We start from the raw sequence: 24,881 nt of genomic DNA, 5'->3' as shown, positions 1-24,881 counted from the left end.
AATAGCTGCGGTGTGAGAAGGCAACTCAAAATTCGGCAGAGCTGAGAAACAGGTGCTTCTGGCTCTGCGGAAAACTGAGATACCTCACAGGAGACGCATGAGCTAGGTTCAGCGGGAATGCACTCTCGCATGCACGGTGCAGCACTCAAACTCTTTAAAAGTTCTACAAGCAAGTCTGCTTGTGAGGCTGTCCACTACGGGGCTCTGTGGATGACATCACCCACATGTTGAGAATATGCTGCCTGCTTGTCCTGGGATAAAAATCTTATACACAAATACAGGATGTCCGGTACAGTACTTGGAGAGACACCTTAGGAAAGAGACTTGGAAGTACTGGTCGACAAGTCAATGAAGTCGTTTGCGCAATGCGCTGTGGTGGCGGCGGTGAAAAGGGCAAACAGAATGCTAGGAATGATTAAGAAGGGAATCACAAACATCGGAGAAGATTATCATGCTGCTGTACCGGGCCATGGTACGTCCCCACCTGGAATACTGCGTCCAGCACTGGTCACCGTACATGAAGAAAGCAATGTTACTTACCGTAACAGTTGTTATCCAGGGACAGCAGGCAGCTATTCTCACTAGTGGGTGATGTCATCCGACAGAGCCCCGATACGGACATCTTGCAAGCATGTCTTGCTTGAAGAAACTCAGAAGTTTCGAGATGCCCGCACCGCGCATGCGCCAGTGCCTTCCCGCCCGATGCTCCGGGCGTGTCTCCTCAGTTCAGGTAGCTAGCAGAGAAGCCAACCCAGGGGAGGTGGGTGGGATGTGAGAATAGCTGCCTGCTGTCCCTGGATAACAACTGTTACGGTAAGTAACATTGCTTTATCCCTGGACAAGCAGGCAGGTATTCTCACTAGTGGGTGACCTCCAAGCTAACCTTAATGGGATGGTGGGAGAGTTGGCAACTTAGGAGAATAAATTTTGTAACACTGTTTGGCCAAACTGTCCATCCCGTCTGGAGAAAGTATCCAGACAATAATGAGAGGTGAATGTATGAACCGAGGACCAAGTGGCAGCCTTACAAATCTCCTCAATCGGTGTCGATTTGAGGAAGGCCACAGAGGCTGCCATTGCTCTGACCTTATGGGCTGTGACCTTACAGGGAAAGGGTAATCCAGCCTGGGCATAGCAGAAAGAGATACAAGCCGCCATCCAGTTGGAGATGGTGCGCTTCGATACAGGTCGTCCCAACTTGTTTGGATCAAAGGAGACGAAAAGTTGAGGAGCAGTTCTGTGTGGTTTGGTGCGATCCAAGTAGAAAGCCAAAGCACGTTTACAGTCCAGAGTGTGAAGAGCTGATTCTCCAGGATGAGAATGAGGCTTTGGAAAGAACACTGGAAGCACAATGGATTGGTTGAGGTGAAATTCAGAGACAACTTTAGGCAGGAATTTCGGGTGAGTGCGGAGGACCACCTTGTCATGATGGAATGCTGTGAAAGGTGGGTCCGCCACCAAGGCCTGAAGCTCACTGACCCTGCGAGCAGATGTGAGGGCCACCAGAAAAACCACTTTCCAAGTGAGAAACTTTAGTGGAGCCTTGCTCAGAGGCTCAAAAGGAGGTTTCATAAGCTGAGAAAGGACAACATTGAGATCCCAAACCACTGGAGGCGGTTTGAGAGGAGGATTGACATGAAAAAGTCCTTTCATAAATCTGGAAACCACAGGATGAGAGGAGAGAGGTTTCCCTTGTAGAGGCTGATGGAAAGCCGCAATAGCACTCAGGTGGACTCGTATAGATGTCGACTTGAGACCAGACTGAGACAGATGTAAAAGATAGTCCAAAACAGAGGATAGGGAGGCTCGCTGAGGCTCCTTAGAATTGGAAATACACCATGAAGAAAATCTAGTCCATTTTTGGGAGTAGCATTGACGAGTAGCAGGCTTCCTGGAAGCCTCCAAGACATCCCTCACCGCCTGGGAAAACTGGTGCGGAGTTACGTTGAGAGGAACCAAGCTGTCAGGTGGAGAGACTGCAGGTTGGGATGAAGCAGAGACCCCTGATGCTGAGTAAGCAGTGAATGAAACACTGGAAGTAGGCACGGTTCCCTGCTGCTGAGTTTAAGTAGAAGGGAGAACCAAGGTTGCCTGGGCCACCGAGGAGCTATCAGAATCATGGTGGCATGGTCGGACTTCAGCTTGACCAGAGTCTTTTGAATGAGAGGGAATGGCGGAAACGCATACAGAAAGCGATTCCCCCAATCCAGCAGAAAAGCATCTGCCTCGAGGTGATGAGGAGCGTAGATCCTGGAGCAAAACTGAGGCAGCTTGAAATTGTGGGGAGCCACAAAGAGGTCTATCTGAGGCGTTCCCCACTGAGCAAAGATCTGATGAAGGGGCTTGGAGTGGAGTGTCCATTCGTGAGGCTGGAGAAGACGACTCAGTTTGTCTGCCAAGACATTGTCCTTCCCCTGAATGTAGACAGCTTTGAGGAAGGTGTTGTGGCGAACCGCCCAATCCCAGACTCTGAGAGCTTCCTGGCAGAGGGAGGCCGAGCCCGTGCCCCCTTGCTTGTTGACATAATACATGGCGACCTGATTGTCGGTGCGAATGAGGACCACCATGTCGTGAAGCAGATGTTGAAAAGCTTGAAGAGCATTGAAGATGGCTCTGAGCTCCAGAAGATTGATTTGATGGAGTCGGTCCGCACAGGTCCAGAATCCCTGAGTGCGAAGCCCATCCAGATGAGCCCCCCAGGCATAGGTCGAGGAATCGGTAGTGAGAACCTTCTGATGAGGAGGAGTGTGAAACAGCAAACCTCTGGATAGATTCGAAGAGGTTATCCACCAAAGTAGAGACTGCCGAAGAGCAGGAGTGACTATGATGTGTCGAGTCAACGGGTCTGACACTTGAGTCCATTGAGAAGCTAGGGTCCACTGAGGAATTCTGAGATGGAGCCTGGCAAAGGGCGTCACATGAACTGTAGAGGCCATGTGGCCCAGGAGGACCATCATGTGTCTCGCTGAGATGGACTGGCGAGAAGATACAGACTGGCAGAGACGAAGAAGAGCATCCATGCGCTGAGGAGGAAGGAATGCTCGAAGCTGGATGGTGTCCAGTACCGCCCCGATGAAGGGAAGGGACTGGGTAGGCTGCAGATGAGATTTGGGAAAATTGATCTCGAAGCCTAGGCTTTGCAGGAAGCAGATCGTGGTCAAGGTCGCCGAAATGACCCTTGGAGCTGACGGGGCCTTGATGAGCCAGTCGTCGAGGTATGGAAATACCTGAAGACCCTTGTTCCGGAGTGCAGCGGCCACCACCACCAGACACTTCGTGAAGACTCTGGGAGATGAGGACAGGCCGAATGGAAGCACTCGATACTGCAGATGTAGATGTCCCACCCGAAATCTGAGGAACTTGCGGGAGGCCGGATGAATGGGAATGTGAGTGTAGGCCTCCTTGAGATCCAGAGAGCATAACCAGTCGTTCTGCTCGAGGAGAGGGTAGAGAGAAGCAAGTGTCAGCATGCGAAACCTCTCTCTGACTAGGAATTTGTTGAGGGCCCTGAAGTCCAAAATGGGTCACAGGTCGCCCGTCTTCTTCGGAACAAGGAAGTACCGGGAGTAAAACCCCTGGTTCAGTTGGTCCGTCGGGACCGGCTCCACGGCACAAAGCCGGAGCAAAGCCTGAGCTTCCTGGAGAAGAAGGGCGGTCTGAGTCAAGTTGGAAGGATACTCTCTTGGAGGGTGGTCCGGAGGGACCCGATGGAAATGAAGAGAGTATCCTTCCTTGATGATAGTAAGGACCCAGAGGTCGGTTGTTATGGCCTCCCAGCGATGATAAAAATGATGGAGGCGCCCTCCAATGGGAAAAACAGGGGTAGGCAGAACGAGGTTGGTTATGCCCTCGACGAGACAGTCAAAAAGGCTGAGTGGTCTTAGGGACAGCAGGCGATTGAGACTTAGGCTGACCCTTTTGGGGAGGCTGACGCTTCGCCGGTTGCCTCGCAGAAGGAGTTTGCCTCAGCTGATAACGCCTCTGATAAATCAACGGCGGACGAGAAGGTCGAGACTGCTGAGGCTTAGGCTTCGGCCGAAGGATAGATTGGAAGGACTTTTCGTGGTCAGACAACTTCTTCGTGACAGTCTCGATGGATTCGTCAAAAAGATCCGCCCCAGCACACGGGACGTTTGCCAGGCGGTCCTGAAGATTCGGGTCCATATCAATGGTCCGCAACCAGGCCAACCGGTGCATCGCCACCGAGCAGGCCGCTGCTCGGGCGGAGAGCTTGAACGCATCATAGGCAGATTGCATTAACTGAAGCCGAAGTTGGGACAGCGAAGCAACCACTTCCTCAAACTCAAACCTAGCCTGGGATTCGATGTACAGTGTGAACTTCTGAAGCACAGGTAGAAAAAATTCCAAGTAGGCTGCAAAGTGGAAATTGTAATTCAGGACTCGAGACGCCATCATCGAATTCTGATAGATGCGTCGACCAAACTTATCCATGGTTCTACCCTCGCGGCCCGGAGGCACTGAAGCATAGACCTGGCCAGGATGAGACCGCTTGAGCGAGGATTCGACCAGGAGGGACTGGTGAGAAAGCTGAGGACCCTCGAAGCCTTTATGATGCACCGTGCGGTACTGCGCATCAAATTTGCCAGGGACCGCAGGGATAGAGTAAGGAGACTCGAAGCATCGCATGAAGGTCTGGTCGAGGAGCTTGTGCAGGGGAAGCCGCAAGGACTCTGCCGGAGGACGAGGCAAGTGCATGGTATCGAGGTACTCTTTGGAATATCGAGACCCAGCATCGAGAGTAATGTCCATGTCATCCGCCATCTGCCTGAGGAACGATGAAAAGGACAGTTGGTCTGCCGTCGCCGGTCTGCGAGACGGACTAGAAGAAGAAGAGGCTTCAGGCTCCAGAGAAGCCTGCGAGCAACAGGACGAGTAGAAAACCTCGGTGTCCTCGAACTCTGGGCCCGGAGGAGGAGACCCAGTCGAAGCCGCATACCCCAACCGAGGCAATTTCTTCTGAGGCGAAACGGTCGAGTGTCGAGAGGAATGCTTCGAAGAATGTCTGGATCGATGCCCCTCCCGATGCCTGGAAGGGGATCGAGCCCGTCTGTGAGAAACTGGGTCAGACGCCTCCAAGGAGCAGATTGGACTTGATGCCGTCGATCGCAGAGGCGGCAGAGTTGGCGCCTCCCCCGTCGCCGCCCAAGTTTGATAGGGGGTTCGGAAGAATTAGTCCTGCTTCCTGCTATGCCCAGGACTGGGTGGCCCCGAAGGTGGACGCCATACTGAGTCATGGGGCGGAGTAATCGGTTCCAAGGGAGGCAGGTCACTAAACGAGGCTTTTCTCGAGGGGATGGGCTCCAAGGGAGGCATATCACTAAGGGAGGCCCTCCACGAGGGAATCGGTTCCAAAGGAGGTACAGCGCTAACGGAGGACCTCCTCGAGGACCCGGATACCGCTCGCCGCTCCTCCTCGCCGAGCAACGAGGTCGTGCGGCGAGGAGGAGGGGGCGGTCCGCCCCTCGAAGCCGAAGCTGGAAGGTCACCCTGGATGGTGGCAATCAGCCGAGGTCCCATGGTCTGCATGAGCTCTACGAACTGAGCCTCCAGGATGGACCGCAACGAAGCCGATATGGAGGGATCCGCACCAAAAGGGGGCCCTTCCGCACAGTCTCCGCGCTCCTTGGATGCTGCGTGCTTCTGCTTGCCAGTCTTCGGCACCTTTAGCACCACTGGTGGAACAGTCGGGGTCGATACCTGCTCCGAGGAGACGGATGAAGGCACCGGCGCCGACGTCGGGGCCGAAACCGGTGTGAACGATGCCGGCTTCAGGAGGCCCGAAGCAGCCGGGGAGGCAGAAGGCTTCGCCGAAGGAGTCGAAGCACCCGTCGATGTCGAAGCTGCAGGATCCGATGAAGCTTCCATCTTGAACATGGACTCCCACAGCAGACAGCGACGCTTAAACGCTGTCGCCGTCAGAGTGGAGCAAGGCTGGCACGATTTCGGGAAGTGATCCGGTCCCAGACACTGTAAGCAGCGTCGATGAGGGTCCGTGAGCGAAATCGCGCGCTGGCACTTGCTACACTTTTTAAAACCGGTAATCGGCCTGGACATAGGCCGGAAAAGCTCCGCCGCAAGGTCCCAGCCACTCGGCCGACCCGGTATCGGAAGGAAAAATTAAAAAAAAAAAAAAAAAAAAAAAGAAATCAAAGAAAGAAAAAATGCATAGGAGAGCCAAAAGAACTCAATCCGCGGCAAAAAAGAAGGCAAAAAAGAGATTCAATGGGCGCAAATTGAAGATAGACTTCTCAGCTCCGCGGAAGAAAAAGAACTGAGGAGACACGCCCGGAGCATCGGGCGGGAAGGCACTGGCGCATGCGCGGTGCGGGCATCTCGAAACTTCTGAGTTTCTTCAAGCAAGACATGCTTGCAAGATGTCCGTATTGGGGCTCTGTCGGATGACATCACCCACTAGTGAGAATACCTGCCTGCTTGTCCTGGGATAAGGACACGGTACTATTCGTGAGGGTCCAGAGAAGAGCGACTAAAATGGTTAAGGGACTGGAGGAGTTGCCGTATAGTGAGAGATTAGAGAAACTGGGCATCTTCTCCCTTGAAAAGAGGAAACAGAGGGGACATGATCGAAACATTCAAGATAATGAAGGGAAAAGACTTAGTAGATAAAAACAGGTTGTTCACCCTCTCCAAGGTAGAAAGAATGAGAGGGCACTCTTTAAAGTTAAAAGGGGATAGATTCCGTACAAACATAAGGAAGTTCTTCTTTACCCAGAGAGTGGTAGAAAACTAGAACGCTCTTCCAGAGGCTGTTATAGGAGAAACACCCTCCAGGGATTCAAGACAAAGTTAGACAAGTTCCTGCTGAACCAGAACATACACAGATAAAGCTAGGTCTTTGACCTAAAGGCCAGCGTGTGAGCAGACTGCTGGGCACGATGGACTGACCCAGCAGTGGCAATTCTTATGTTCTTATGTACCTATTGCACTGGAAATTTAATTATCTCACTAGTTCAGTGTCTCAAACTTTTTTTTAGCTCCAGCACACTAAACAGAGAAAATGTTTTTTGAAACATTATAATTGAAATTATAAAATTGCAAAGCCAACAAAAAATTAAATTTGAGAGTTACCGTATTTGAAGTTCTTTAAGCTATGTATGGGTAATTGTAACAGTGAAACCAAGTAGATAGAATGGAATTTCTAATCAATGCGGTGGATATGCTTGCTTTTGAGTGCAAATTAACTCAAAACGTGGCTCAATAGTCAACAAGCAAACACATTTCATCATCCACCATCTGCAGTCGTTCTCTTTTTTAAAATTTCTGTCAGAGCTGAAAATCCAAGTTTGCAAAGATAAGATCCAAACAGTAAGAAAGCCTTCATTGCTTCGTTGCTCATATTAGGATAACTACTGCATAAAAATAAAATTACATGCCATTAGTTATCAAGGACCAATCACGATAATGATGATGCTTGTCTGGGCAGTTATATTCTTACGCATACAGATGCTCATAACATTGACAGATTCTTGTGTATGCAACGTACATATCATCTCTTCTAATGTATATTTTTAATAATTCCCTTTGTAAGTAAACAAATTCTGGAATCTCTCATGGCACACCTAGAATCTCTATGGGGCATACCACTGTACCGTGTCACAGTTTGAGACATACTGCACTAGTTATTCCCATCTTTAGATCATTGATAAATATATTAAAAAGCATTGGTCCCAGAGAGACCCCTGGGAAATCCCACTATTTACCATTCTCCTTTGAGAATATTCACCATTTAAATCCATTCTCTGTTTTCTGTCTTTCAACCAATCCTCAATCCATAAAAATACATTATCTCCTATCCCATGACTTTCTAATTTCCTCAGAAGTCTTTCATGAGGTACTCTGTCAAATACCTTTTGAAAATCCAAATATACAATATCAACTGGTTCACCTTTATCCACATATTCATTCACTCCTTCACAGAAATGCAGTAGATTGGTGAGGCAAGATTTCCCTTGACTAAAACCATGTTGGCTTTCTTTCATTAATCTATGCTTACGTATACGTTCTGCCATTTTGTTCTTTATAATAGTTGCTACCATTTTGTCCGGCAGAGACGTCGGACTCATCGGTCTTTAATTTCCCAGATTACCTCTGGAACCCTTTTTAAAAATCGGTGTCATATTGGCCACCCTCCGGGGATTGAGTCAGTGTCAAATTGCTCTTCCGGAAATTCACAATCCGACCCAGATCTTCTAGGACTCTGATCACCTGATCCACTATGCACTGATTTTTGGACAACAAGGGAGCACTGATCAGCCAATCATCCAGGTAGGGATGCACCTGCAATCCCATTTTGTGCCACTACTACCATCACCTTTATGAAAGTGCGAGGAGCTGTCACCAGGCCAAAAAGTAGAGCTGAGAACTGATAATGATCTTCCAAGGACATGAAACTTGAGAAACTTCCTGTGATCTGGGAAAATAGGAATATATAAGTAGGCCTTTGACAGCACTAAAGAGGCCAGAAACTTTCCCAGAGCCACTGACTGAGCTCTCGCACTGTTTCCACGAGAAAGTGTGGAACTTTAAGCGCTGAATTCACAGGAATATGGTCCACTATGGGTCCCTAATTGTCTGAGCCTTTCTTTGCACAATAAAGTATATGGATTATCTGCCTGAGCCCAAGAGCTCGGGTGGCACTGGCTCTATGGCCCAAACATCGAGCAATCTTCTCATAGTGGCCAGAACCCTGGCTGCTTTCTCCAGGTGTTCCACAGGCAAGTCCACAAACTAATCTGTCAGAGGCTGGGCAAATTCCAGTTTGTGTCCGGACCAAATGATGTCCAAAACCCAACAGTCAGATGAAATCTGAACCCAGGTCGGCAGAAATGTGGAGAGCCTACACCCAATGAGAAGAGGGGCCACTCCCAGCCTGGCATTATTCCAAGTTTCCAAGTTTATTAATTTTTTAATATCCCGACCATCAAATGAATATCTGGCCGGTTTACAAAATATAATAAAAGTAAATAATGATTAAATACAATGAAGTGAACGAAAATGACATTAACTAGACTAACTGGAAAGTGAGGATAGGAGGGGAGGGAAGGGAGAAGTTACATATATTAGTTAAGATAAGAAAGGGTGGGGGAAGGGTTGAACAAGTGGGGTATGGTAGCATTGTAGGAGCGATTACTTACTCGCATTAAAAAAAGGAAGTAAAAAAGAGAGAAAGGGATCTAGGGACGGTCATAAGCGTCTTGGAATAAGAAGGTCTTTAAGCCAGTCTTGAAATTAATTAGATTTTGTTCGTCCCGAAGGTATTGTGGAAGAGAGTTCCATAGTGTAGGAGCGGTTACTGCAAAATTAGTTTTTCGGGTGTAGTAGAAATCTTTGAGAGAAGGAATGAAAAGGAGTTTTTGGTCAGTAGATCTAAGTGTGCGAGGGGAACATTGTGGAATCAGTAATTTATCGAGGAATAGTGGTTGATGGGAATGTTTAGTTTTAAATGAGAGTAGAATGCAACATCTTGGTAGCTGGAGCATCTTGGGAAGCAGAGAACTGGTTACGTCAGGGTCCCAAGAACCTCTGCACAGTAGCTCTGTGCCACAGAACCAGCATACTATAGGAGTGATGTGAGCCATGAAAATTAGAGCACCCGGACCCCCTAAGGCTTCTGGGTCTACCATCAGACAGGGTCTTAGGACAGTCCACCACAGAATGCTTAAGATCATCCAGACCTTTACCAAACAACAGCTACTCCTTAAAAGGGAGGCTGGCAAGAGTAGCTTTAGATGTGGAATTGCCAACTCATTGACTAATCCAGTCATACATGGTGTCAGCCACATAGTCTTCCCCTGATGCCCCTAACTAAAGAAACTGATGGGAGTGAGTGCTCGACAGCTTCACTCTCCAAAGTGCGCAGCCTGGAAAGACAAGTGCATGTGACAAAGGATGCTGCTGAGGCATCTTTGACTCACAAAGCCACTGCCTCAAAGGTCTCCAAAGAACTACATCCACTCTGCGGTCCTGGATGTCCTTAAGCATCACGCCACTTTCGCTCGGAAGGGAGGTGTGCTTAGTGATCTGAGTCACTATTTTGATCATTTTAGTGTCTCTATTGGCTTTTAACTTTTTTTTATTTCTATTCAACTTCTTTTATTATTGTTTTGTTTTTTAAACTTGTAAACCGTATAGAACTTCACGGCCTTGTGGTATATAAACTGATTATTATTCTTCACTCTAGGCTGACTAAAGAATTGCTGACATACCTGTGCCATAGGATATTGCTGGGAAATGGCTCTTGCTACCCCGAGAGCCCCCTCTGGAGAGTCCCACTGCTCTGAAATCAGGATGTTAATATTCAGATGCCAGAGAAAGGCAGAGGACTGAGCTCTCGCACTACCCATAAGAGAGGAGGTAGAAGGAGCTGGCTGAGTGACCAAGATCCATGGGACCAGACAATCTACACCCCAGGGTACTCAGAGAGCTGAGTGAAGTTCTGGCTAAACCACTATCCGTGCTCTTCAATCTTTCCATGCGCACGGGAAAAGTACCACTAGACTGGAAAACAGCTAACGTAATTCCACTCCACAAAAAGGGCTGCAGAACAGAGACAGAAAATTACAGACCGGTGAGTCTTACATCCATAGTGTGCAAACTCATGGAAACACTGATCAAACAGAATCTTGACAAAATTCTAGACGAAGAAAATTTACGTGATCCACACCAACACGGATTTACCAGGGGAAGGTCCTGCCAAACTAATCTGATTGACTTCTTTGACTGGGTGACCAGTCATCTGGATGCCGGGGAGTCCCTGGACGTGATATATTTGGACTTCAGCAAAGCTTTTGATAGCGTCCCACACCGTAGGCTGTTGAATAAACTGAAATCAATGGGATTAGGGGATACTTTCACTAAATGGGTAAGGGATTGGCTAGATGGTAGGCTTCAGAGGGTGATGGTGAATGGTATCCCCTCCAAAACGTCAGCAGTGACGAGTGGAGTACCTCAGGGCTCCATCTTAGGGCCGATTCTATTCAATTTATTCATAGGAGATTTGACCCAAGGGCTTAGAGGAAAGGTATCACTGTTTGCCGACGACGCCAAACTATGCAACATAGTAGACAAAAGCAGTGTGCCTGACTTTATGACGCAGGACCTACGGCAGCTAGAACAGTGGTCATCAACTTGGCAGTTAGGCTTCAATGCTAAAAAATGTAAAGTAATGCACCTAGGCAAAAAAAATCCACACAGAACATACACACTAAATGGTGAAACCTTGTCCAGGACCACGGTGGAACGAGATTTAGGAGTGATCATTAGCAATGATATGAAGGCTGCCAATCATGTGGAGAAGGCTTCGTCCAAGGCAAGACAAATGATGGGCTGCATCCGTAGGGGTTTTGTCAGCAGAAAACCTGAAGTTATAATGCCACTGTACAGATCCATTGTGAGACCTCATCTCGAGTATTGTGTTCAATTCTGGAGACCACACTACCAGAAAGATGTGTTGAGAGTTGAGTCGGTTCAACGAATGGCTACCAGGATGGTCTTGGGACTCAGGGATCTCACGTATGAAGAAAAGTTAAAAAACTGCGGATGTACTCGCTGGAGGAGCGAAGAGAGAGGGGGGACATGATTGAGACCTTTAAATATATCACGGGGCGTATAGAGGTGAAAGATGATATCTTCAGTCTTACAGGGCCCACGGTAACCAGAGGACACTCGCTGAAAATCAGGGGAGGGAAATTTCAAGGTGATGCTAGGAAGTACTTCTTCACCGAAAGGGTGGTTGATCATTGGAACGAGCTGCCTCAGCAGATGATTGAGACCAACAGCGTGTCAGATTTTAAGAGAAAATGGGATATTCATGTGGGATCTATAGGGGAGTAAGAATCAGGGAGTGGGTCATTGGTATGGGCAGACTCGATGGGCTATGTCCCTTTTCTGCCGTCAATTTCTATGTTTCTATGATCTGGCAGGGCAGTGGACTGAAATAAACACAGAACCGTGGTTGTCCCCGGGCTCTAAAGCGAAAGCAGGATCCATAGAGCTGGCATACATCCCCTGATCACCAGTCATGGGAAGACCATCCCCTGAAAACAAGGGACCCACAAAATGGTCATCATCATCAGTGACTCTTGTGGAACGGTATCCCAAACCCTGAACAGCGGCAGACTGAGAAGAGGAAAAGCCCTGCAAAGCAACGTTGCGCAGAAACAAGTCAGAGCTTACAATATAATCGAACAATCAGGCAAGTAGGGGGTTAGGGAGTTTCTCAGGCATGGTGACTTTACAAGTGAGTTGGGGTTAGAAGTTACAAGCAGCTTTGAAAAGGTGCCTCCTATCCAATGACTAATTTTCTCAGAGTTTCTCATGAGGAACTTTACATCAACCAACTCACCTTTATCCACGTGTTTATTCATACATTCAAAGAAATCAAGCAAACTGATGAGGCAAGGCCTTCCTTAGCTGAACTCATGCCGACTCTGTCCCATGAAACCATGTTTGACTATGTGAAGGATGTCTCGATTCGGCCATGTTTCACAAGACAGCCAGCATCAGAAGTCAACAAAAGAGCTTACTGTTAAGATCATGTAGTCTCTGAGTAATTTAAAAATAAAGGATGTTACAACACAAAACAGAACTCCCTTATGTCTAAAGCACAGGACCGACAGCATCTCATGCAATAGTAGCAGATATTAGTCCTGTGCTGTAGATGTGACGGAGTTCTGTTTTTCAATTGCTCAGAGACTACATGATCTAATGATAGTCTTTTGTTGACTTCTGATGTAAACTGCCTTGCTAATACATGGCCGTGTTGAGTCATTCTTACATTCTGTATCCCATATTGAGAACTGAATAAGATTTGGCTGATGATTTGAAAGCTTCAGACTCCTCACCGCACTTTTTGTATTAGTATGTTCATACTTCTGAGGTTGACATCTCTTCTTTTCTCTAACTATATATATTAGCATCAAATGAAAAAACTTTATTACAAAAAGTTACAGAATTGTGTGAGCAATGGAATCCGTTACATCTGTCTTGGTGAGGAAGAGTCCAAACTGTAAAGATGATGATATTGCCTGTTGTTTGTTACCAAATGGGTATGATACCAGTTTTTTTTTCAGGGTTCTTTTTATAAAAAGTTAAATAGTACTGTATCTAAATTTATTTGGCTGGGTAAAAGAGTAAGAATTGCTTTAGTAACCTTACAAAAGCTAATTGCGGAGGGGGGGGGGGTAAATTTTCCAAATTTTTATAGGTACCATCAATCCTATATCTTGCGCCATGGTATGTACTGAGTCCTTCCAGAACTTATGGAAAAGCTACCTGATCCTCCCACAAATTAAAACTATCCTTCCCCTCGCTAAAAGGCATTTCCCACACAGGAAAGCTAGGGACCTCCCTCCACTTCAAAATCACTGAGCTTTGGAACAACCTTACCTCCCCTCTTCGGAACTTGAGCTCTCTCCAAGTTTTCCGCAAACATCTGAAAACCTGGCTTTTCTCAAAAAATGTAAGTCTCCCTCCAACTTAGGAATCAAGGAAACTCTTATATCTTGGCATCCCAAATCCTCTAAATTTTCTTCACACTTCTACCTCTAACCCTCTGTTGTAGTTCCTTCCTATTTCTCCTACTGTAAACCGTGTCGAGCTCTACGAACGTGGAGATGATGCGGTATACAAACCTAAGGATTAGATTAGCATCACACTCCAAATATCTATACCAGATCTTGTTGATGTCTGACATCTTCTGATTGCAATTTAGGTGCTTCTTGAAGTCACTTATCTTCCTCTTTTTCAGTATCCCAAAAAAACAACCTAACAAAACCCATCAATGATATAAAATCAAAAGGGAGCAGCAATCTCATCAGGAAAGATGGTCCAAAGGGAAAAGAGGGTTCCATGGCTGAAAATCTGTTAGAAGCTGCAAAACAGCCTGCTACAGAACACCAAAAATAAAACTCAATTGCTGAAAACCAATTAAGTACTATTGGAAAGAAAATACCAAGCCTCGCTGTTGTCATAGGAAGAAAATCCTGAAAAAAAAAAACCTGCTTAAAAACATTGTCAATAGTACCAAGTTAAAAAAAATGCCCAACTATCAGATGTTACTGGACGATAAGCTGAGGCAGGCTACTTAGCCATAGGAATTATTTATACAAGCTCAGAAATGATTTTATTGTCCCACTGCAAATCTCTAGAAAACGTATTCTGGATAGGTGCTGTCAACTACATGTGTGACCATGGTTAATGGATTGCTTTTTAAATCTGGAAGCTATTTCATTTCCAACTATAAATGCTGCGTGTCATAGTTGGAAGCAGAGCCTTACCTTGCTGATTGAAGTCCATTGGTGGCTGTTTACAATCCTGTGCTCGGTGACCACTAGCACCACAGTTGTAACATGAAAGGTTCCCACTCTTTCTGTGGCCTGTGCTGTTAGGGTTTCCTATCATTCCTTGTGGCTGGTATACTCCCGCTGTCCCTGTCATGAAATTTTGCATTGGGGAGACTGCAAAATTAGAGCCCCCGCTCAGCATAGAGTCTGGATTTAAGCTGCTGTTGTAAGGAGAATGAACAACAGGGAAACTGGTGCCGCTGTTGTATTGCTGTGTGTTGATGTAGCCATTGTTACATAAAGGACTAAAGGGTAAAAATGGAAACGTAAACATGGATGGAGGAGAAAATGGATGCTGGAAATAATTTGCATAAGTTACAGCCATGCCACCAGAACCACAGTTTCCACTGCACCCACAAGAACTACACACCATGCATCCTGTTTGCTGCTGTTGCTGATGGTGGTGGTGGTGATGGTGATGATGAGGTGTCTGATTTGGTAATGGGAGATTTACTGTAGGTCCACTGCCACTGCTGCTATAATAACTGTTTTCAGCAACAGAGGGAAGGGTGGGGCTAGAACTAGGCGCAGGGCAGCTTGATAAATTTGTCATATTAGTAAATGACGTGCCTTGATGGCTGCTGGAGGTGGCAGTGTTACTAATTGCACAGAAGCTGCCTGGAACTGGTGCTACTGGCATACTGCTAACTGCAGAAAAGGCAGCTTTGGTACTGGGTGTGTAAAGAGCAGTCCTGGGGCTTATTATTGCAGGAGATACACTTATTTGCATGCTGCTGGAGCATGGTGTTTGTCCAACCACAGAAGAATCGGAAGGAATAGACGATGGTACAAGAAGTTTGACTGGTGGACGAGCCACATGGAAGACTGTACTGGATGTCAAAGTAGCAGCAGTACTAGATTCAACTATCAATGTCGGTTGTGGTGCCGTTTTAATCACTCGGTCCATAGTAGGATGGCCAACCTTAGTCCGCACACCAAAGTTGACAGTAGGTGGCACAGAACTGTTTTCAGGGACTGCAGAGAGTGCCTGCAGGGATTGTAGAGATGGTGTGGGCATCACATCCAGCATATTTCCAAAGCTCTTTTCCACTTTAATGCTGCTTCTGGGTCCAGGCGATACTTTATTCCTTTCTTCTAAAGGCAAAAGTGAGTGCACAGAAGATGAAAGAAGCTTTATATCTGTGCTTCCTCTGTCTGATTTGTGCATCGAATTCATGATGTGGATGGGGGCAATATGAGAGGAGACTGCTGTCATCGTTTGCAGTGGCAAGGGGTGGTGGCTGGAAGGATTTGAGCCTGCATCATTCTGGACTGGCAGGACCTGAGCTGTGGGTCTGACTGAGCTGGTAGGAAAATGATTCAGTAACATGACAGGCTTGTCCTTTTCACAACACTCCAAGTGCATCTCTAGACAGAGAAAGAAGTAAAATCTGTAATTACTAGTCCTAATTTTAAATGACATTCTAAAGTCTCTTCTCACACACTGGGAGCTTAACAGTTTTACAGCCACCTTTGTAATAAAGAAATAACAAAGCTGGAGTTGTACTATAATACTATTTTATTGATATGTGGCATTTAGAATTTTCCTCATACAGTAAGCATGTCAAATTTTGGTAATTTCCTACTGCAACTCTAAAATACACTTTCATAAAATATTGCAATATTTTATTTCAAAATATTCAACTGAAGTTGCATCCTATTTCTGCTCAGAGCATTACAGTTTCTTTGTAAATTTTCTCATGCGTATTTACAAACTAAATGTTTGGAGAAGAATTACAAGTTAAAAATAAAAACAACCTCCCCCCAAACAAAGAAAAGGCACCAAATCACAAGAGCACTCACTCTCTCTGACTGTGAACCTACCAGCTTTTCAAATACTGCTTACAACATGGCATTCAGTAGCTACAAAGAGAAACTAATAAATCACGAATACATGAGCCTTTGGTTTCCTTACGTCTCTCATTTTCTTCTGCGCTGTCAGAGCTTTCTTCCCTGACCTGAATCCCCATTGGGCTTGATGGAGAGCTAGAATACTCAGAGGAAGAGCTGCCTTCTCGAGGTATATGGTGGGCTGACGGTTCCACATCCACACGCAGATCTAGATATTAGAAATACATGTAAAAACTTACAAAAAAGAAAAGTTACTCAACTGAAACAGGTGTTTTCCCAAGGACAGAAGGCATATATTCTCACATATAGATGATGTCATCCATGGAACCCGGCATAGACAGTCAAAAAGTATACTATCACTTTCAATTTCCTAGGATCACCTATACAGGGTGCATGCTGGTGCCTTCCTGCCCAACGCTGGTTCACAGGACCTGCAGTTCAGTAAGAAAGCTAAGAAGCCAACTAGGGAGGTGGCTGGGTTGTGAGAATATATACCTGCTGTCCTGGAAGAACATCAGCTACAGGTGAGAAACTTTGCTTTCTCTGAGGACAAGCAGTTACATATCCTCACATATGGGACTCCCAAGCTGCCAGGATCATGCCTCTAGGAAGAGGGTTACAGTTAAACATGAGACCTGGTGAAACCCAAAAAAGGTTGGAGGAAAAGTTGGCATTTAGGAAGAGAATACATTTGCTGAACTGCTTACCCAAACCGACTATTCAGTCTGGAATGATTCTCCATAACAGTAGTGAAAAGTGAAGGTATGGACTGAGGACTAAGTTGCTGCTTTACAAATGTCTTCAATAGGAGCAGAGCATAAATGAGCTACAAACCTCGTCAAAGCTCTGACCTTATGAGCAGCGGCACGGCCCTCTAGCGTCAGTCCATCCCAAGCACATGTGAGGGAGATACAGTCCTCTAGACAAGTGGAGACGGTTCTCTTGGTGACAGGTACTCCAAGTCTGTTAGGGTCGAAGGAGACAAAGAGTTGTAGTTCTATGAGGCTTGGTTCAATCCATGTAGTAAGCAAGTACATGTTTACAGCCCAAAGTATGGACAGCTGCCTCAAAAGGGTGAGAATGTAGTTTGATTTAAATTTGGGACGCTCTGTTTTAAAGCCATACATGGTCAGGCACCTGGTTATTTACTAGAACAATTTACATTTTTTAAGGCAGTTCGTCCACTAAGGATAACTTCATTGTTTGTGTTCCCTCTAGTACGAGGATGTCTTTACAAGAAATTTTTGCATCAAACAATTGCATATCAGGCTGCTAGTTGGGATTCGGAACTGCGTATTTTGTTTGCTTCTTTGATTTCATATATGCATTTCCGAAAACTATTAGACATTTCTTTTTGGAAAATTCTTAGGAAAGTAAGGAAGATGATATTTCTCTTGTATTTCACTGTGATGTACAGTCTCTTGATGATGTAAACCGCATCAATCTGGAAGGTATTGCGGTCTAGAAATGTATTTTAATGTAATGTCTTGGGAAGATATGGACTGGTTGAGATGAAATTCAGAGATAATTTTCAGGAGGAACTTTAGATGTGTTCAGAGAAACCCCCCCCCTATCGTAGTAGAATATTGTATAGGGTAGATCTACTACAAGTGCCTGAAGCTCGCAGACCAGGTGTGCACACATTAAGATCTATAAGGAAGACCATTTTCCAAGTCAGATGTTTGAGAGAAGTCATTGAGAGAGGTTCAAACAAACTTCATCAGAATGGAGAGAACGGCATTGAGGAAATGCAGGAGGCTTGGTATGGTAAAAGCCCTTCATGAATCTGGATACCAAGGGATGTACAGACAATGGTTTCTTGTTTAACAGTGAATGAAAGGCACTGATAGCACTGAGATGAACACATACTGAAGTAATCTTGAGTCCAGAATTGGAAAGGTGACGCAGATAATCTAAAACCAGATGGCAGAGGACAGTGATAGGATCTAATGAGTGGAGATTACACCAGACAGTGAAGTAAATCCTTTGGAAATAGAAATATGATGGCAAATAAAAGTCAAAAAGCACATCCAGTCTGCCCAACCACAGCATCTACCATCTCCTCCTCTCCCTAAGATATCTCACGTGCCTATCCCACACTTTCTTGAATTCAGACTAGAGAATGACACAGGGACAAATTTTTCCCCATCCCTGTGGGAACTCATTTTCCCGTCCCTGCCCCATTCCTGCAAGCTCTGTCCTCATCTGCACAAGCCTCAAACACAATCATAAGTGTTCAAGGCTTGTGCGGTTAAGGCAGAGCTTACAGGAATGGGACAGAGACAGGGACCGTGACAAAACTTGTGGGGACAGAATGGGGAAATTGAGTTATTGCAGAGACGGGGAAAAATTTGTCCCCGTGTCATTCTCTAATTCAGACCCAGTTTTTCAGACCCAACTCTACCGGGAGCCTATTCCACACATCTATCACCTTTTCTGTAAAAAAGTATTTTCTTGACTACTGAGTTTATCGCCTCTTAATTTCATCCTATGCCTTCTCATTTTAAATGAAAGAGACTCGACTCATGTGCATTTATGCCATGGAGGTATTTAAATATCTATCATATCTCTCTTCTCCTGCCTTTCCTCCAAAAGTATGCATACTGAGATCTTTAAGTCTGTCACCATATGTCTTACGACAAAGACCACTAACCATTTTAGTAGCCTTCCTCTTGATTGACTATCCTGTTTATATCTTTTTGAAGGTGCAGTCTTCCAGAATTGTACATAATATTCTAAATGAGGTCTCACCAGTCTTATATAGGGGCATCAATACCTCATAAGAACATAAGAACATCTTTACTGCTGACCAATGGTCCATCAAGCCCAGTAGCCCGTTCTCAAAGTGGCCTATCCAGGTCACTAGTACCTGGCCAAAACCCAAGGAGTAGCAATATTCCATGCTACTGATACAGGGTAAGCAGTGACTTTTTCCTACTGGCCATACCTTTCCTTATGCGCCCTAGCATCCTTCTAGCTTTCGTTGTTACCTTTTTGACTGTTGGCCACCTTAAGATGGACACATACTATCACACCCAAGTCCCGCACAAAAGTTCTTCACTCCCTAAACTGTACCGTTCCTTTGGGTTTTTGCAGCCTAAATGCATGACCTTGCATTTCTTAGCATTATTAGCTTCCAAATTTCAGACTATTCTTCAAGCTTCACAAAGTCCTTCCTCGTGTTATTCACATCATCAGGAGTTCTTACTCTATTGCAGATTTTGGTATCATCTGCAAAGAGGCAAGTCTTACCTGACAGCCCTTCAGCAATATCATTTACAAAAATGTTAAAAGAACAGGCCTAAGAACCGAACCTTGAGGAACACCACTGGTAACATCTCTTTCCTCAGATCTCCGCTGACCACTACCCTCTGTCACCTTTCACTCAACCAGTTCCTGACTTAATCTGTCACTTTAGGGCCCATCCCGAGGGCACTCAGTTTATTTATTAGACGCTTGTGTGGAACAGTGTCATAGGCTTTGTTAAAATCTAAATACATCACATCTAACGCACTCCCTCTATCTAATTCTCTGATCACCCACTTAAAGAAATTGATCAGATTTGTCTGACAAATCCTGCCTCAAGTGAATCCATGTTGCCTCTGGTCCTGTAATCCAGATTCCAGAAACTTCACCATTCTCTGTTTTAAAAGTGTTTCCATTAATTTGCTTACCACAGAATCAGACTTATAGGCTTCTAATTCCCTACTTCTTCCTTACTTCCACTTTTGTGGAGAGGGAATCTGCCCTTCTCCAGTCCTACACCTGATTCTAGAGAAGTATTGAAAAGGTCAGCCAATGGAGCTGTCATTACTTCCCCTAAGTCCCTTCAGTACCCTCGGATGTACACCATCCAGCCCCACTGCTTTGTCCACCTTCAGTTTAGCCAACTCCTCACGAACACAATCCTGTGAAAATCGACCAGGGTCCACCAAACCTCTATTACTATTTGTATTTGTCTTTTGCAGTACTTCTGGTGCCTCAGCTGTGAACACAGAATTGAAATTTAACCTTATCTTTATCAGCTTCTACATATTTCTCCCTTCACCTTTGAGTCAATGCCACTTTTGCACTTCTTCCTATCACTAATATACCTAAAAATGTCTTGTCCCCCTCCGTTTTAGTGTGTAAGCTATTACTTCCATTTGTTTCTTTGCTAATCTGACTACTCGACCAGTTTCTTTATTTTTTCAGATATTCTAACCTGTCTTCTTTCTGCGATCTTTTGTAGTTTATGAAAACTAACTTTTTCTGCTACTACTTTTTGAGAACCAAAGCAGCCTTTTACTTTTACTTACTTTCCTTACAAAATGGTTTGTTGCCCTTACAATAGCTTTCAGTTTTGCCCACTGCTTTCGTAGCTTTTCTTGATGTGAACCACTCTGAACTGTAAGGTATTGTAAGAAACAAAAATAAAGTTCTTCTTCTTCCAGATATTCCAATCCAGATAATTCCTTGATGTAATTCCCTATCTGAACAAAGTGTTTTTTTTAAAGTCTAGAACATTTACTTTTGAATTAACTCTCTCTACATCTATCACTGGATGTCAGATCACCCACTGTAATATCAGAAAAAAATTCCCTGTTTGTAAGTACTAAGTCTAGTCTAGGGCCCCATCCTACATGGGTTCCATTACCAGCTGCTGGAACAGTTAAACTAAACTAAACTAAATCTTGGGTTTATATACCGCATCATCTCCACAGGTGGAGCTCGACACGGTTTACATGGTTAGGGAAGCAACGGAATTCCAGTGGATTTATAGAAGTAAGTAGGAGAGAGGTTAGGTGTGATAATAATAGGGAGGGGACGGGTTACGTTTTGGAGAAGAGCCAAGTCTTCAGAAGCTTACGGAATGGTAGAAGGGGGCTCAAGTTGCGGAGAGGGGAAGGGAGACTATTCCAGAGCTGAGCGATTCTGAAGTGGAGGGAGGACCCGAGTTTACCGAGATACCCTTTGAGGAGGGGAAGGATAGTTTTAATTTTTGCGTGGATCTGGTGGAGAATGGATTTGAGGAATTCCAGGATAGAGGAATAAGAGGTGGAAGGATGCCGTGGAGCATCTTGAAGGTTAAGCAGGCACATTTAAAATGGACCCTGGAGATGACAGGAAGCCAGTGCAGCTTGGACAGGAGCGGAGAGACATGGTCAAATTTGCTTTTGGAGAAGATAAGTTTGGCCGCGGTGTTCTGGATTAGTTGGAGTCTGTGGAGGCTTTTCTTTGTTAAGCTAAGGTAAATGGAATTGCAGTAGTCCAATCTGGAGAGGATGATGGACTGTACGAGCACGGCAAAGTGTTTTTGGTGGAAGCAGGACCTCACTTTCCTCAGCATGTGAAGGCTGTGAAAGCATGTTTTTATCAGGGAGTTGAGGTGGTCGTTGAAGGATAGCGAGGAATCTATGGTGATGCCCAGAACTTTGCTAGAGAACTCTAGTTGTAGAGAGGAGCCTGTGGGCAGTGGGATGGAAGTGGGTAAATGATCAAGTTTAGGGCCAAGCCAAAGTAGTTTGGTTTTGGACTCATTCTTCAGTTTCATTTGTACAGCAAGAGCCCAGGATTGAAGTTTGGTTATGCATGAAGAGATATTTGCTGCGAGATTGGTGAGGTTTGCGTCGGTCTCGAGGAGGATCAGGATATCGTCAGCGTAAGTGTAAAGTATTTCTAGGGGGGAAAGGTGGAGGAGGTTCAGGGAGGACATATAAATGTTGAAGAGGATAGGGGATAGGGGGGAGCCTTGTGGAACTCCACATGTCGGTTTCCACGGGGAGGATGAGGTACCATTCTTGGTGACGATGTAAGAGCGAGAACGTAAGAAATTCGAGAACCAGTCAAGGACCGTGGAGCTGATGCCTATCTCGGAGAGTAGGAAGATTAGAATGTCATGATGGACAACGTCAAAGGCTGCAGAGAGGTCGAATTGGAGTAGAACGGCATATTTTTTGTGAGAGTGGAGTTGTTGGATCTTCGAGATTAGGGAGGCCAGGAGGGTTTCAGTACTCCTTGTAGAGAATCCAGGATCTCCCTACTTCTAGAAGACCCTGCTATAAGGATACTCCAAGCAACATCTGGCATGTTAAAATCATCTATTAGTAATAATTCAATTTTTACATCTATATTCTGAATTTCTATTATTAAATCTCTGTCCACTTCTGTCTATGAAGGAAGCCTGTATATCACACCAATCTAAATACATTTTCCATTCCCTCTTTTCAGATTGACCCATAATGCCTCTTCCTTAACCTGAAAATCCTCCTGCAATTGCATGGCTTTAATATGATCTTTAACACATAACGCCACTCCTCCTCCTTTTCTTCCTATCCTATCTTTCCTGAACATCTTATAGCTCGGTATAATCATATCCCAGTCATGATTCTTCGTGAACCTTGTCTCCGATTGCCACTAAATCCAACTCAGCCTCTTCCATCATAGCCTCTAGATCCGGAACCTTGTTTCCCATACTTCGAGCATTGGTATACTGTATACAGCTTTCCAAACATTGCCCCCTTTTCCCTCTTGTATAGAGGTATTTGTTATTCACTTACCTGAGGGCTTATATTCAGTCTGCTGCTGAAGAAACTTCTTCCCTTAATAGTTGCACACTATCTCTGCTCAACAGCCCTTAAAAAATCATCCCATGGTTCAAGAAACTGAAATGCTTTTGATGACACCATCCACGCAGCCTCATATTCATCTCGGCCTTTATTCTCTTCTGACCTCCCTGTTGAGGGTTCCACCTGCACATCTGACTGTTTCACCTTCTCTCCCAGGTGAAGCAGTCAGGTGCGTAGGTGGTATTGTCGTCAATCAATAGCATTGTTGTGTGGAAAGTTTTCTGGATGCTTCAATAAATAGCTGACACTGTTGCAGATAGGGCAAAAGCATCTACTCACTGGGAGAGGTACCATGCTGTCTAAGTGCTAATGAGCATAAATTGGGATGAAGAGAGGATTTTCGTTCTGTGAGAGTAAGGTTGGAAAATGAAGTGTGATGGATTCCCGTACACTGAGCTGTAGGAGGAGAGAGAACCATGGTTGACATGGCCAATGGGGAGTGATGAAAATCGTGGTGTCTCGATCTTGAGTAGAAGTTTTGAGTACGAGGAGGTGCATTATCTTGCAAAAAAACTCCTTTCCTCAGCTTCCCTCTCCTTTTTTTTTCCTTTCAATGCCTCCTTAAATCAGCACAGCAAGTTATTGTAGTATTCTGCAATAACTTTTTGGCCCCTCAGAAGTCAGTCATTACAATACCTTCCTGATCCCAAAACACTGTGGCCATGACCTTTCCTACTGACTTTTGGGTCTTGAATTTCCTTGGCCTTGGAGACCCCGAGTGCCGTCATTGCATGACTGTTGTTTTGTCTCAGGATCATAGTAGTGTAATCATGTCTCATCATCAGTAACTAGCTGTTCCAAAATGTTGGCACCAGCTCACTGAAAATGATGCAAAATCAACTTGGAACTGTCCACTCGACATCGTTTCTCATCAGCATTCAAACATTTGGCACACACTTGACTTACAGCTTCTGCATACCCAGCTGCTCATGGATTATACACCCAACACATTCCCTGGATATCTGTAGTGTCTCAGCAATTGTTTTAGCCGATATTCACTGATCTTCCAAAATCAGATCATGGACATTATCAATAATTTCAGAAGTTGACACCATTTGAGGCCTTCCAGACCTTGCTGCATCTTCAGTCTCGAAATTTCCATGCTGAAAGTATGCACACTACTTCTTTACTGTGGAGTATGATGGGCATTTGTCAATCAATGTTTGCATCATGGATTTCCTTTGGAGTTCTTTTCTGCAGGAATAGGAATTTCATGACAGCACAGCCTGAAAATAATTGTAAACAGCACAAAGAATGCAAAGTCAAATGCAAGGCACTAATAAGGAAGGCGAAGAGAGACCTTGAAAAGAGATTGCGCTGGAAGCAAACACACAGTAAAAACTTTTAAGTATGTTAAAATCAAGAAACCGGGAAGAGAACTGGTTGGACCGCAGAGAGATTAAATGAATTATTTGCTTTGGTCTTCACCACATGTGTCAACTGCATGGCCTGTGGGCCAAATCTGAGCCACCTGGCCGTTTTATGCAGCTAACAGTGACTGTGTGCTTGATACTACACTCCCCAGGAACTTTCTTGAGTTTCGACTCCCCCACCTACCACCACTGAAATTTAAAATCTTCGGGCAGCCGATGCAAAACCAGCATCCTGCCATTGGCCTGCCCCAGAAGTGTTCTTTCAGCAGCATTCTGCCTATGCGGGAAGAGGAAGTGCTGTAGAAAGAACACTTCTGGGGCAGGCTGACGGCAGGAAGCAGGATTTGTGTCAGATGCCCGAATAATTTAAATTTCAGCGGCAGGAAGGTGGTACGTGGGGGAGTTGGGAACTGGGGACAGGTCGTATCATAGAATCCAACTGAGAGGGATGCTGCACAGGGAGGGGGTTTGGGAAAGCAAGAAGGACAGATGCTGCATGGACTGAGGATTAGGAAGGGAGGGGAAGGGAGATGCTGCCGGTGGGTAAGGAAAGAGAAAAAAAAATTCTTGGACATAGGTGTGTGGAGTGGGAGGGAAAGAGATGGTATACATGGGGAAGGAGGAGAATTGTTGGACATGATAGTTGTGGAGTAGAAGGAGGAAGAAAT

The 24,881-nt window shown here is 45.3% G+C and overlaps 1 protein-coding gene across 4 annotated transcripts in view; it reads right to left on the bottom strand.

Annotated features, from left to right (window-relative positions):
- The window catches only part of ZCCHC14 (zinc finger CCHC-type containing 14), a 215,938-nt gene that overhangs the window by 37,617 nt on the left and 153,440 nt on the right, over positions 1-24,881 (bottom strand). For 3 of the 4 annotated variants that reach the window (XM_033941595.1, XM_033941594.1, XM_033941596.1), the window contains exons 11-12: positions 16,297-16,440; positions 14,316-15,749 (exon numbers count right to left, since the gene is read on the bottom strand). In XM_033941595.1, the coding sequence (XP_033797486.1) occupies positions 14,316-15,749; positions 16,297-16,440 (1,578 nt within the window). The remainder of the gene's footprint in view (positions 1-14,315; positions 15,750-16,296; positions 16,441-24,881) is intronic. The other variant, XM_033941597.1, reaches the window with a different exon arrangement.

This window comes from Geotrypetes seraphini, chromosome 4 (assembly GCF_902459505.1).
Source record: "Geotrypetes seraphini chromosome 4, aGeoSer1.1, whole genome shotgun sequence".
Lineage (NCBI taxonomy): Eukaryota > Metazoa > Chordata > Amphibia > Gymnophiona > Dermophiidae > Geotrypetes > Geotrypetes seraphini.
Note: the sequence above shows the minus strand (reverse complement) of the source record. Positions and strands in the feature narration are given on the sequence as shown.